Here is a 13,917-nt window from a genome sequence, read left to right on the forward strand (position 1 = left end):
ATCAACCGGAACCCCCACTCCTATTCTTGCTCCTGGTTGGGTTAATGGGTTAATATTTGCACTCCCAGCACAAACCCTCTCTCAATCAACTGGAGAGTGCATCAAAAAGTTGATCATACGCTGTGCATTATATTAATGATTAATGCCATTGTTCCCTTCAGACTCGACTATTCCAATGTTTTCCTGACCAGCCCCCCAACTTCTACCCTCCTTAAAGCTCATCCAAAACTCTGCTGCCCATATCCTAACTCATACCAAGTCCTGTTCACCTATCACTCCTTTGCTTGCTGACCTACATTGGCTCCCGTTCCTGCATCACCTTGATTTTAAAAATTCTCACCCTCATGTGAAAATCCCTCCATGGCCTCACCCCTCTATCTCCTCCAGCCCTACAACCCTCCGAAATATCTGCCTTCATCCAAATTCTTGTATTCCCAATTTCTTTTGTTGTCCCATTGGTGGCTGTGCTTTCAGCTGCCTGGGCCCTAAGATCTCAAGTGCCCTCGCTAAAACTCTCCACCTCTCTCTCATCCTTTAACATGCTCGTAAAGACTTACCTGTTTGATGAAGCTTTAGGTCACCTGCCCAAATATTTCCTTGTGTGTCTCAGTGTCAAATTTTGTTTGATAATCACTCCTGTGAAGAGCCTTGGAACATTTTATTAGGTTAAAGGCACTATATAAATGTCAGTTGTTATTGTTAGTCTTGGCAAAGAGATTCTTGTGCTTGTTAAATATACAAGCTTATATAAAAAGGTTATTGCACAAGATGGTCACCGCATGTTTGGAAGGATGTGAGGATCCTTGAGAGGGTGGAGAGCAGATTTACTAGAATGGTTCCAGGGATGGGGGATTTTAGTTACAAGGTTAGGTTGGAAAAGCTGGAGTTGTTCTCCCTGGAGTAAAGGAGATTTGATAGAGATGTACAATATTATGACAGGCTTAGATACGTTAGACAAGGAAAAACTGTGTGCATTAACTGATGGTACAAGGACTAAGGGACAAAGATTGAAGGTTTTGGGAAAGGGGGAATGTGAGGAAGAAGTTTTTTATACAGCGAGTGGTAATGACCTGGAACTTGTTGCCCACGAGGGTGGTGGAAGTGGAAACATTCCATGATTTCAAAATGAAATTGGATGGGCACTTGAAGGAAATAAACTTGCAGGGCTACGGGGATTGAGCGGGGGAGTGGGACTGACTGCATTGCTCCATAGAGAGCTGGCATGGACTCGATGGGCCGAATGGCTGCCTTCTGTTCTGTAAAATGACTCTTATGACTCTATAAGGGCTCATGGTTGAGGGTAACATATGAGTATGGTTCAAGCACTGGTTAAAGGACAGAAAGCAGAGAGTAGGAATAAACGGGTCATTTTCAGGTTGGCAGGGTGCCGGGGCCTCAGCTATTTACAACCAATATTAACGACTTAGAAGAAGGTACTGAGAGAAATGTATCCAAGTTTACTGATGATACGAAGCTGAGTGAGACAGTAAGCTGTGAGGAGAACGCAAAGGCTGCAAAGGGATGTAGACAGCTAATACTCTCTGGAGTTTTTAGTTTTAGCTTTAGAGATACAGCACTGAAACAGGCCCTTCGGCCCACCGAGTCTGTGCCGACCATCAACCACCCATTTATACTAATCCTACACTAATCCCATATTCCTACCAAACATCCCCACCTGTCCCTATATTTCCCTACCACCTACCTATACTAGCGGCAATTTATAATGGCCAATTTACCTACCAACCTGCAAGTCTTTTGGCTTGTGGGAGGAAACCGGAGCACCCGGAGAAAACCCACGCAGACACAGGGAGAACTTGCAAACTCCACACAGGCAGTACCCAGAATTGAACCCGGGTCGCTGGAGCTGTGAGGCTGCAGTGCTAACCACTGCGCCGCCCCCAGAAGGATGAGAGGTGATCTCATTGAAAATTATAAGATTCTGAGGGGTTGACAAGCTAGATGCTGAGAGGTAATTTCCCTTAGCTGGAGTCTAGAACTAGAGGGTATGGTCTCAGGATAAAGGGTTGATCATTTAAGACTGAGATGAGGAAGAATTTCTTCACTAATTCTCTACCCCAGAGGGCTGTGGGTGCTCAGTCGCATATATTCAAGGCTGAGATCAACAGATTTTTGGACTCTCTGGGAATCAAGGGATATGGGGAGTGGATGGGAAAGTGTTGAGGCTCAGCCATGATCTTTGTTAATCTGTTAATTGTGTAGAAATTGTTTGTTTATATGCAGGTGAAGGGTATTAATTGGGGTCTTACTTGAGCACTTATAAGCAGACACTCACTGAGACTTGTGGAGGGTTTCAAGTGAGGAGCTACATGCTTGTAATCCGTTTACTCTGCACAATAAATGTGAAACTGAGTAAAGTTAGGCTTTCTGAAGTTTAACAATCTTATTGAATGGCAGAGCAGGCTCGATGGGCCGAATGGTCTATTCCTGTTGCTATTTTCTATGCTCTTATAATTGCGAATCTGTGGCCAGCGGATAAAGAGGTTGCTTTCACTGATTGGTGCAGAGTTGAACAGCACGTGTGACAGTTAAGCTTCAGTGGACATTTCAATTAGTATGCACGGGGAGACAGAACACGATTGCTTTAACTTCAGTGATCTGCATTTGAACTCAAACCAAACTCAAAAGACTAGGGTCTTCTTTCTCTGCGGAATGCAAAGTCACCTTTGAGCCATCTCCACCTGTTCTCCAAAAGTGCCCAATGGGTGCCACAATTTGATAATAAGTTGGGAATCTTGTTCAAAAAGGAACAAGGTTGGCTGGTGTGTGTGAAATGAAGAATAATCAGAGATGCAGTAATGGTTACAGTAAATGCCTGAGATCAAGTTCAGAAAGTTCTACCTCCATCTAATCTGTCTCCACAAAGTCCCTCCCTGTTACCCCTGGGTTTAACTCCCAACTCTGCATCTTCAAGCCTGAAGACTGCACCATTGTAAAAGTGACCATGAAGCTGTTGGATTGCTTAAAAACCCAATTGATTCACTAATTTCATTCCTTTGTAAACATCTAGGTCACTACATCAGGGATATTGACCCAAACAGTCCAGCAGAAAAATCCGGGCTACTTGATGGTGATCTTCTGATTGCTGTGAATGGGAATGTTGTAGACCATCTAGATCATGAATCGTTAGTTGATAAAATAAAGAAGAGCGGGAACAAGACCACATTCCTTGTTGTCGACAGACCAACGAATGAGCTATATAAACAGGTGGGTGACTGGATCAACATGGAACCAAATGCAAATGAGTAAATCATTTGTCACTCACCTCAGTTGCACTGGGAGTGGAATCCAGAATTACGTTACTTTACTGTTAATCCAGATTGAATATTTCTGTTAAATCAGTACCATATTAAATTTTCAATCCAGAATTGTGGGGATTTCAATCACATTTGGTTTTATTATGATGCACCATGACATAATTTTAAGGTCCTTTCCTGGGAGAGTGTGAACAGAGAGTTCATGCCACAGCTCTGTTGATTCACCAGTAGTTGAGATGCTACGAATGCACTCACAATCCCCAAGTTAGGTAGAGTTCCTGATCCTGACTGCCAACAGTGACTTGTCCTGGAATGTAAGTGTGCATGTGCACCATGGGAAGAAGAGATCGAGCATGACTTCCACAAAGGAGTAGAAGTTATGCTTCAACTATACAAAGCCCTGGTTTGACCACACCTGAGGTATTGTGAGCAGTTCTTGACACCACATCTTAGGAAGAATATATTGGCTTTGGAGGGAATGCAGCGTAGATTTACCAAAATGAAACCCGGACTTCACCAGTTAACCTACGAAGAAAATTTACACCAACTAAGGTTGTATTCCCTAGAATTTAGAAGGTTAATGGGGAATTTGTTCGAAGTTTTTCAGATATTAAGGGGAACAAGTAGAGTAGATGGGGAGTCTCAGACTAGGGGGTATAGTCAAAAAATTAGAGCCAGGCCTTTCAGAAATGAAATTAGGAAACACTTTTACACACAAATGTTGGTAGAAGTTTGGAACTGTCTTCCACAAACAGCAACTGATGCTCCATCAATTGTTAATTTAAAACTGAGATTGATCAGTTTTTGTTATCCAAAGGTTGAAGAAATATGGGGTAAAGACAGGGATATGGTGTTAGATCAACCACAATCTCATTGAATGGCGGAACAGGCTCGAGGGGTTCAATGGCCTTCTTCTGTTCCTATGTTCCCATGAGCTCAGTTCTAATATTGTCCACAGTCACATAGCCGACTGGAATACACTTTCCCGGAAGACAAAACAAGCATGCAGGCAAGATACACATGAACAGCCAGGGCCCTTCCCAGTGCATTCGGTAAGACTCAGTCATCCAAAAAAAACCTACAGCTACCCGCCAGGGTCAGTACCACACTGGACAGTACAATTACCCTCAGGGTCAGTGACACAACGGGCAGTACATTTACCCCCAGGATCAGTCACACACCGGGGCAGTACAATTACCTCCAGGGTCAGTGACACAACGGGCAGTACATTTACCCCCAGGGTCAGTAACACACAGGGCAGTACAAATACCCCCAGGATCAGTCACACACCGGGCAGTACAATTACCCCCAGGGTCAGTAACACACAGGGCAGTACAAATACCCCCAGGATCAGTCACACACCGGGCAGTACAAATACCCCCAGGATCAGTCACACACCGGGCAGTACAATTACCCCCAGGGTCAGTAACACACAGGGCAGTACAAATACCCCCAGGATCAGTGACACACAGGGCAGTAGAAATACCCCCAGGATCAGTGACACACCGGGACAGTACAATTACCCTCAGGGTCAGTACCACACTGGACAGTACAATTACCCTCAGGGTCAGTACCACACTGGACAGTACAATTACCCTCAGGGTCAGTGACACAACGGGCAGTACATTTACCCCCAGGATCAGTCACACACAGGGCAGTAAAAATACCCCTGGGGTCAGTCACACACCGGGCAGTACAAATACCCCCAGGGTCAGTGACACACAGGGCAGTAGAAATACCCCCAGGGTCAGTCACACACCTGGCAGTACAATTACCCCCAGGGTCAGTCACACACAGGGCAGTAAAAATACCCCTGGGGTCAGTCACACACCGGGCAGTACAAATACCCCCAGGATCAGTGACACACTGGGTAGTACAAATACCCACAGGGTCAGTCACACACCGGGCAGTACAAATACCCCCAGGGTCAGTGACACACAGGGCAGTACAATTACCCCCAGGATCAGTGACACACTGGGCAGTACAAATACCCCCAGGGTCAGTAACACACCGGACAGTACAATTACCCCCAGGGTCAGTCACACACCGGGCAGTACAATTACCCCCAGGGTCAGTCACACACCGGGCAGTACAATTACCCCCAGGGTCAGTGACACAACGGGCAGTAGAAATACCCCAAGGATCAGTGACACACAGGGCAGTAGAAATACCCCCAGGGTCAGTAACACACCGGGGCAGTACAATTACCCCCAGGATCAGTAACACACAGGGCAGTACAAATACCCCCAGAGTCAGTGACACACAGGGCAGTAGAAATACCCCCAGGGTCAGTAACACACCGGACAGTACAAATACCCCCAGGGTCAGTGACACACCGGGTCAGTACAATTACCCCCAGGATCAGTAACACACCGGACAGTACAATTACCCCCAGGGTCAGTCACACACCGGACAGTACAAATACCCCCAGGGTCAGTCACACACCGGACAGTACAAATACCCCCAGGGTCAGTAACACACCGGACAGTACAATTACCCCCAGGGTCAGTCACACACCGGGCAGTACAATTACCCCCAGGGTCAGTCACACACCGGACAGTACAAATACCCCCAGGGTCAGTCACACACCGGACAGTACAAATACCCCCAGGGTCAGTGACACACCGGACAGTACAAATACCCCCAGGGTCAGTCACACACCGGACAGTACAAATACCCCCAGGATCAGTGACACACAGGGCAGTACAATTACCCCCAGGGTCAGTCACACACCGGACAGTACAAATACCCCCAGGGTCAGTCACACACCGGACAGTACAAATACCCCCAGGGTCAGTGACACACAGGGCAGTAGAAATACCCCCAGGGTCAGTCACACACCTGGCAGTACAATTACCCCCAGGGTCAGTGACACACCGGGTCAGTACAATTACCCCCAGGATCAGTAACACACCGGACAGTACAATTACCCCCAGGGTCAGTCACACACCGGGCAGTACAATTACTTCCAGGGTCAGTAACACACCGGACAGTACAAATACCCCCAGAGTCAGTCACACACCGGACAGTACAAATACCCCCAGGGTCAGTGACACACAGGGCAGTACAAATACCCCCAGGGTCAGTCACACACCGGACAGTACAAATACCCCCAGGGTCAGTAACACACCGGACAGTACAAATACCCCCAGGGTCAGTAACACACCGGACAGTACAATTACCCCCAGGGTCAGTCACACACCGGGCAGTACAATTACTTCCAGGGTCAGTAACACACCGGACAGTACAATTACTTCCAGGGTCAGTAACACACCGGACAGTACAATTACCCCCAGGGTCAGTCACACACCGGACAGTACAATTACTTCCAGGGTCAGTAACACACCGGACAGTACAATTACTTCCAGGGTCAGTAACACACCGGACAGTACAATTACCCCCAGGGTCAGTCACACACCGGGCAGTACAATTACTTCCAGGGTCAGTAACACACCGGACAGTACAATTACTTCCAGGGTCAGTAACACACCGGACAGTACAATTACCCCCAGGGTCAGTCACACACCGGACAGTACAAATACCCCCAGGGTCAGTAACACACCGGACAGTACAATTACCCCCAGGATCAGTAACACACCGGACAGTACAATTACCCCCAGGGTCAGTCACACACCGGACAGTACAAATACTTCCAGGGTCAGTAACACACCGGACAGTACAATTACTTCCAGGGTCAGTAACACACCGGACAGTACAATTACTTCCAGGGTCAGTAACACACAGGGCAGTACAAATACCCCCAGGGTCAGTTACACACCGGGCAGTACAAATACCCCCAGGGTCAGTCACACACCGGGCAGTACAATTACTTCCAGGGTCAGTAACACACCGGACAGTACAATTACTTCCAGGGTCAGTAACACACAGGGCAGTACAAATACCCCCAGGGTGAGTCACACACCGGACAGTACAATTACGCCCAGGGTCAATCACACACCGGGCAGTACAATTACCTCCAGGGTCAGTCACACACCGGACAGTACAATTACGCCCAGGGTCAATCACACACCGGGCAGTACAAATACCCCCAGGGTCAGTCACACACCGGACAGTACAATTATGCCCAGGGTCAGTCACACACCGGACAGTACAAATACCCCCAGGGTCAGTCACACACCGGACAGTACAATGACGCCCAGGGTCAGTCACACACCGGACAGTACAAATACCCCCAGGGTCAGTCACACACCGGACAGTACAATGACGCCCAGGGTCAGTCACACACCGGGCAGTACAAATACCCCCAGGGTCAGTCACACACCGGACAGTACAATTACGCCCAGGGTCAATCACACACCGGGCAGTACAATTACCTCCAGGGTCAGTCACACACCGGACAGTACAATTACGCCCAGGGTCAATCACACACCGGGCAGTACAAATACCCCCAGGGTCAGTCACACACCGGGCAGTACAAATACCCCCAGGGTCAGTCACACACCGGACAGTACAATTATGCCCAGGGTCAGTCACACACCGGACAGTACAAATACCCCCAGGGTCAGTCACACACCGGACAGTACAATGACGCCCAGGGTCAGTCACACACCGGACAGTACAAATACCCCCAGGGTCAGTCACACACCGGACAGTACAATGACGCCCAGGGTCAGTCACACACCGGGCAGTACAAATACCCCCAGGGTCAGTGACACACCGGGCAGTACATTTACCCCCAGGGTCAGTCACACACCGGGCAGTACATTTACCCCCAGGGTCAGTCACACACCGGGAAGTACATTTACCCCCAGGGTCAGTAACACACCGGACAGTACAATTACCCCCAGGGTCAGTAACACACCGGACAGTACAATTACCCCCAGGGTCAGTCACACACCGGACAGTACAAATACCCCCAGGGTCAGTCATACACCGGACAGTACAAATACCCCCAGGGTCAGTCACACACCGGACAGTACAAATACCCCCAGAGTGAGTGACACACAGGGCAGTACAATTACCTCCAGGGTCAGTCACACACCGGACAGTACAAATACCCCCAGGGTCAGTCACACACCGGGCAGTACAAATACCCCCAGAGTGAGTGACACACAGGGCAGTACAATTACCTCCAGGGTCAGTCACACACCGGACAGTACAAATACCCCCAGGGTCAGTCACACGCCGGGCAGTACAAATACCCCCAGGGTCAGTCACATACCGGACAGTACAATTATGCCCAGGGTCAGTCACACACCGGACAGTACAAATACCCCCAGGGTCAGTCACACACCGGATAGTACAATTACGCCCAGGGTCAGTCACACACCGGACAGTACAAATACCCCCAGGGTCAGTCACACACCGGACAGTACAATGACGCCCAGGGTCAGTCACACACCGGGCAGTACAAATACCCCCAGGGTCAGTGACACACCGGGCAGTACATTTACCCCCAGGGTCAGTCACACACCGGGCAGTACATTTACCCCCAGGGTCAGTCACACACCGGGAAGTACATTTACCCCCAGGGTCACTAACACACCGGACAGTACAATTACCCCCAGGGTCAGTAACACACCGGACAGTACAATTACCCCCAGGGTCAGTCACACACCGGACAGTACAAATACCCCCAGGGTCAGTCATACACCGGACAGTACAAATACCCCCAGGGTCAGTCACACACCGGACAGTACAAATACCCCCAGAGTGAGTGACACACAGGGCAGTACAATTACCCCCAGGGTCAGTCACACACCGGACAGTACAAATACCCCAGAGTCAGTCACACACCCGACAGTACAAATACTCCCAGAGTCAGTGACACACAGGGCCTTACAATTACCCCCAGGGCATATTTTCTATGTGCTGAGATTATTGAGAATAATTGTCATTACTCATGATTATTTGGATTGCCCATTGCCAGTGGAGGCGGACTTGGGGGCTGCAGACGAATTGTTCTTCCTTCTGCCCATGTTTACCGATGCTGAGATTACTTTAGTTCCCCATAACCTGGAAGATGAACCTGTGACCTCCCCAAAATGAATCATCAAACTATTTTATTGTGGCTGTGGAAAATGCAGGTTAAATTAACGTGCAAATTTACGTCACCTTCTTAATATCCAATCACAGGCTGGCATTTCTCCCATCTGCTACTGGGAAGAAGTTTATGGATCACATCAGTCAGTGGAAATTGAGGAGTCCCAAGAGAGCCAGAAATCGAGGGACAGTCCTAAGCACAGTCCCAAACTGTGCCACCTCACGAAACGTTCAGAAGGATACGGTTTCACTCTCAACGGAATCAAGGGTGTGCAAGGGCAGTTTATTAAACAGGTACAAACATTTTGTGTGGGGTCAAAGTAGGAATTTAGAATCTTATGGTACATGGAGGAGGCCATTTGGCCCATTGTGCCTGTGCCAGCTCTTTTGTGAGAAATATCCAATTAGTCTTTTTTAAATGTTCATCCAATTCCCTTTTGAAAATTACTGTTGAGGAGTCAGGAGGAGAGCAGAATACCTAACCCAACAACAGGGGTATGGTCGTGGTTACATTGCTGGACTAGTATTCCAGAGAATAAATCTGGAATAAAAAGCTAGTATCTGTAATGAAAACAACGAAACAACCGGATTGTCATAAAGATCAATTTGGTTCACTAATGTCCTTTAGGGAAGGAAATCAGCCGTCCTTAGCCAGTCTGGCCTATATTTGACTTCAGTCCCACAACAATGTGGTTGAATCTTAACTGCCCTCTGAAATGTCCTAGCAAGTCACTCAACTGTAGTCAAGAAAGCAGCTCACCACCATCTTCCCAAGAGTAACTGGGGATGGGCAATAAATGCTGTTTTTGCCAGCGATGCCCATGTGTGAATTAAAGAAAAACCTTTGCCTTGCCCTTATAGCCACGTTATTGCTAAGGCTGGTCCAGTTAAGCTTCTAGTCAGTGATCACCCACAAGATGTTGATAGTGGAGGAACTGGCGCTGACTGAAGATCACAGATTTGTAAAGCTTCCTTCATATTACCAAGCATTCCAAAGTGTTTGGCGGCCAATGACTTACTGCTGAACTGCAATGTTTAGGCACATGCAGGGTGGGCAATGGTTTTCTGCAGAGAGAAGTGGCAGTGAGAAAACATGTTTGGAGCAATTGGGATCAATTATGGTTTCCATGGGGAAGGTCATTCCTGTAACCCTTCAGTCAATAATTAACTGTGAGTTCCTTCAATCTGAGTCAATATCAGTATAATAATGATTTGGCAAGTTTAAGTTACAAGGACTTGCTAAAACAAACAGCCCTCAAAAAATTGATACACACATGCCAAGATCCTAAATATATGGGGATGAGTCAGTTTGTTTGCACTTAAGGCCTGACACAGAATCTTACAGCACAGAAGGTCAATCGGCCTGTCGTGGCTGTGCCAGCTCTTTGAAAGAGCTATCTAATTAGTCCCACTCCCCCACTCTTTCCCCATGGCTGTGTAAAAATTTCCTTTTCTACTTTATATCCATTTCCCACTTGAAAGTTATCATGGAATCTTCTTCCACTGCCCTTTCAGGCAGTGCATTCCAGATCAGGACAATTTGCTACATAAAGAAATGTCTCCCAATCTCTCTTTCCACTAGGTTGTTGAAGGAAGCATAGCTGAAGAGGCTGGCCTGGAGGTGAATGACATACTGATCGAAGTGAATGGCGTCAATGTGGAGGCCGATACACATGAAGAATTGGTGGAAAAAATCAAGTGCAGTGGGGATAAGCTGAGCATGCTGGTGATTGGAAAGGAAGGGTATGGTCATTTCAAAGCAACCAACACCCCAACCTCTCCGACTGTGATCCCAGTGCCAACACCTGAGCCAGTTATTTCTCCTGAGAAAATCGAAGAGGAAAGCATACCCGAGGAGCCAGCAACCCAGGAACCAGTAGCTGACAGTCCTACCCAGGAAAGGAGAGAGCAGGTAAATCACTCGACAACAGCAACAATCCACATTTATATAGTGCCGTTAACATAGAAAATCCTCCCAAGCTGCTTGACAGGAGCTTAATCAGACACAAATTGACACCGAGCTAGAAGGAGATATTAGGTCAGATGACCAAAAGCTTGATCACAGAGGTGAGTTTTAAGGAGTCTTAAAAGAGGAGAGAAAGGTAGAGAGGGAATTCCAGAGCTTAAACCCTCGACAGCTGAAGGCACGGCCGCCAATGTGAAGGGAATTGGGGATGTGCTGGAGGGTAGATTGGAGGAAAATAGATTTACATGGAATTCCATAGTAATTTCAGCACAGAAACAGGCAATCCCCCTAACAGTCTATGCCGGTGTTTATGCTCCACATGAGTCTCCTCCCACGGCCTCTTCATCTCACCCTATCAACATATCCTTCTATTCCTTTCTCCCTCGTGTTTTCGAGCTTCCCTTTAGAGGCATATATGCTACGTCATAGTGAGTTTCACATTCCCACCACTCTGGGTAGAGGTTTTTCCTGAATTACCTATTGGGTTTGTTAGTGAAGTTTAGGACTCCAGTCTCACTCCAGAGACTTGGGCACATAATCCAGGCAGACACTCCAGTGCATTGTGAGGGAATGCTTCACTGTTGGAGGGTCAGTACTGAGGGAGTGCTGCACTGTCGGAGGGTCAGTACTGAGAAAGCATTGCACTGTCAGAGGGTCAGGACTGAGGAAGCGCTGCACTATCAGAGTCAGTACTGAGGGAGTGCTCCACTGTCGGAGGGTCAGTACTGAGGGAGTGTTGCACTATCGGAGGGTCAGTACTGAGGGAGCACTGCACTATCGGAGGGTCAGTACTGAGAAAGCACTGCACCGTTGGAGGGTCAGTACTGAGGGAACGCTGCAGTGTCAGAGGGGCAGTACTGAGGGAGCGCTGCAGTGTCAGAGGGGCAGTACTGAGGGAGCGCTGCAGTGTCGGAGGGGCAGTACTGAGGGAGTGCTGCACTGTGGGGGGTCGGTACTGAGGGAGTGCTGCACTGTTGGAGGTTCAGTACTGAGGGAGCGCTGCAGTGTCGGAGAGGCAGTGCTGAAGGGGTGCTGCACTGTCGGAGGGTCAGTTCTGAGGGAGTGTTGCACTGTCGGAGGGTCAGTACTGAGGGAGTGCTGCACTGTCGGAGGGTCAGTACTGAGAAAGCATTGCACTGTCAGAGGGTCAGGACTGAGGAAGCGCTGCACTATCGGAGGGTCAGTACTGAGGGAGTGCTGCACTGTTGGAGGGTCAGTACTGAGGAAGTGCTGCAGTGTCAGAGGTGCCATTTTTGGCTGAGATGTTAAAATGAGGGTCATGTGCCCACTCAGGTGCACATAAAAGATCCCATGGCTCTACTTTAAGGAAGAGCAAAGGAGTTCTCTCCAGTGTTCTTGCCTGAAAACAACCGCAGCACTGTTGAATTTCCACCCCAACCAACCCCATAGGATGGTCTGTAGTCGCCATGGTCATTATTGTTTAAAGCTCCTTTCTGAATATTACACTGAAACATAGCAACTCCTGTTCCTTGTTGACGAAAAAATGTCAATTATATATATATATATATTAAAAAAAACCCTTCCAAAGCTGAGAATAAAACTAAAACTTCTTTATTACATAGAATGTACAGCACAGAAACAGGCCTTTCAGCCCATCAAGTCTATGGCTGCTGTGGAGTAATCAGTTCAGCCGTAAACTTATTTACTGGCACAGCAGGCTTGAAGGGCCAAGTAGCCTACTCCTTCTCCTAATTCGTATTTATGTTCCACACAAACCTCCTCCCACTCTTCTGCATCTCACCCTACCAGCATATCCTTCTTTTCCTTTCACCCTCTTGGATGGTTGTAGAGCTGGAAGAGGTTAGAGATGGTGAGGGGCAAAGGCCATGGAGCGAGTCTAACATGAGGACAAGAATTTGTGGTGTTGCTGGAGTGGATTCCAATCCAGGTCAGCGAGCAACAAGGTGTCGTGGAAACTGGGACTTAGTGCAAGATTGGATATTTAAAGTCCTTATTTTTATTTTTTTAGGCCAAGTCATCCTCCTCATCATCAGCTGAAGAGGATACAGATGATGATACACAATTGTAAACAGATCTTAGAGGAGCAACATAATCACCTCTCAGCTGCTTTTCACAACTGGGATGACCTTCAGTGGTTTATAGCTTGGATTCATTTTTTGCTAATCAAACTGTGTTCCTCATTTAAGCAAATTTACAACATATAAATGTTTCAAAGTAATGATGCTTAATGATTATTCATTATCTTTAAAATTAAATCATAGAATCTTATAGCACCAGAGGGGGCCATTTGGCCCATTGTGCCTGTGCTGGCTCTTTGAAAAATCCCTTAGAATGAAGCCATTTGAAATGGATTCTCATGAACCAAAGTCTGTAGCCAAGACACTCCACTAAAAAATTTGATTTAACATAGGCATCGACCTGTTAATTTAAATTTAAACTCCTGACCCGATATAAACTTAATTTTAGATGAGTTTACACTGCACGTGAAAGATGGACCGAATCGCTGCCTCCTATGCTATTACAGTTCTAAGATTCTATGTATTATCCGCATTAGCACCTATGTTGCACCTCATGATAGGAGCGCTACCCGCAATATGGGGTTTAGAGGTTACTTACCTGATTCCTGGCCTGCTCAAGATATCTCCCACCACCAGCCCCCACCAACATCCTCTTTTCACAATCATACAATCA

General features: G+C 47.5%; 1 protein-coding gene across 2 annotated transcripts in view; it reads left to right on the forward strand.

Annotated features, from left to right (window-relative positions):
- Positions 1-13,600, forward strand: part of pdzk1 (PDZ domain containing 1) — a 32,805-nt gene extending 19,205 nt beyond the window's left edge. For both annotated transcript variants that reach the window (XM_068034197.1, XM_068034199.1), the window contains 4 exons: positions 3,029-3,225; positions 9,372-9,572; positions 10,861-11,190; positions 13,235-13,600. In XM_068034197.1, coding sequence (XP_067890298.1) covers positions 3,029-3,225; positions 9,372-9,572; positions 10,861-11,190; positions 13,235-13,294 — 788 coding nt within the window. In that variant the 3' untranslated portion in view covers positions 13,295-13,600. The remainder of the gene's footprint in view (positions 1-3,028; positions 3,226-9,371; positions 9,573-10,860; positions 11,191-13,234) is intronic.
- Positions 13,601-13,917: the final 317 nt, after the last annotated feature.

This window comes from Heterodontus francisci, chromosome 6 (genome assembly GCF_036365525.1).
Source record: "Heterodontus francisci isolate sHetFra1 chromosome 6, sHetFra1.hap1, whole genome shotgun sequence".
NCBI lineage: Eukaryota > Metazoa > Chordata > Chondrichthyes > Heterodontiformes > Heterodontidae > Heterodontus > Heterodontus francisci.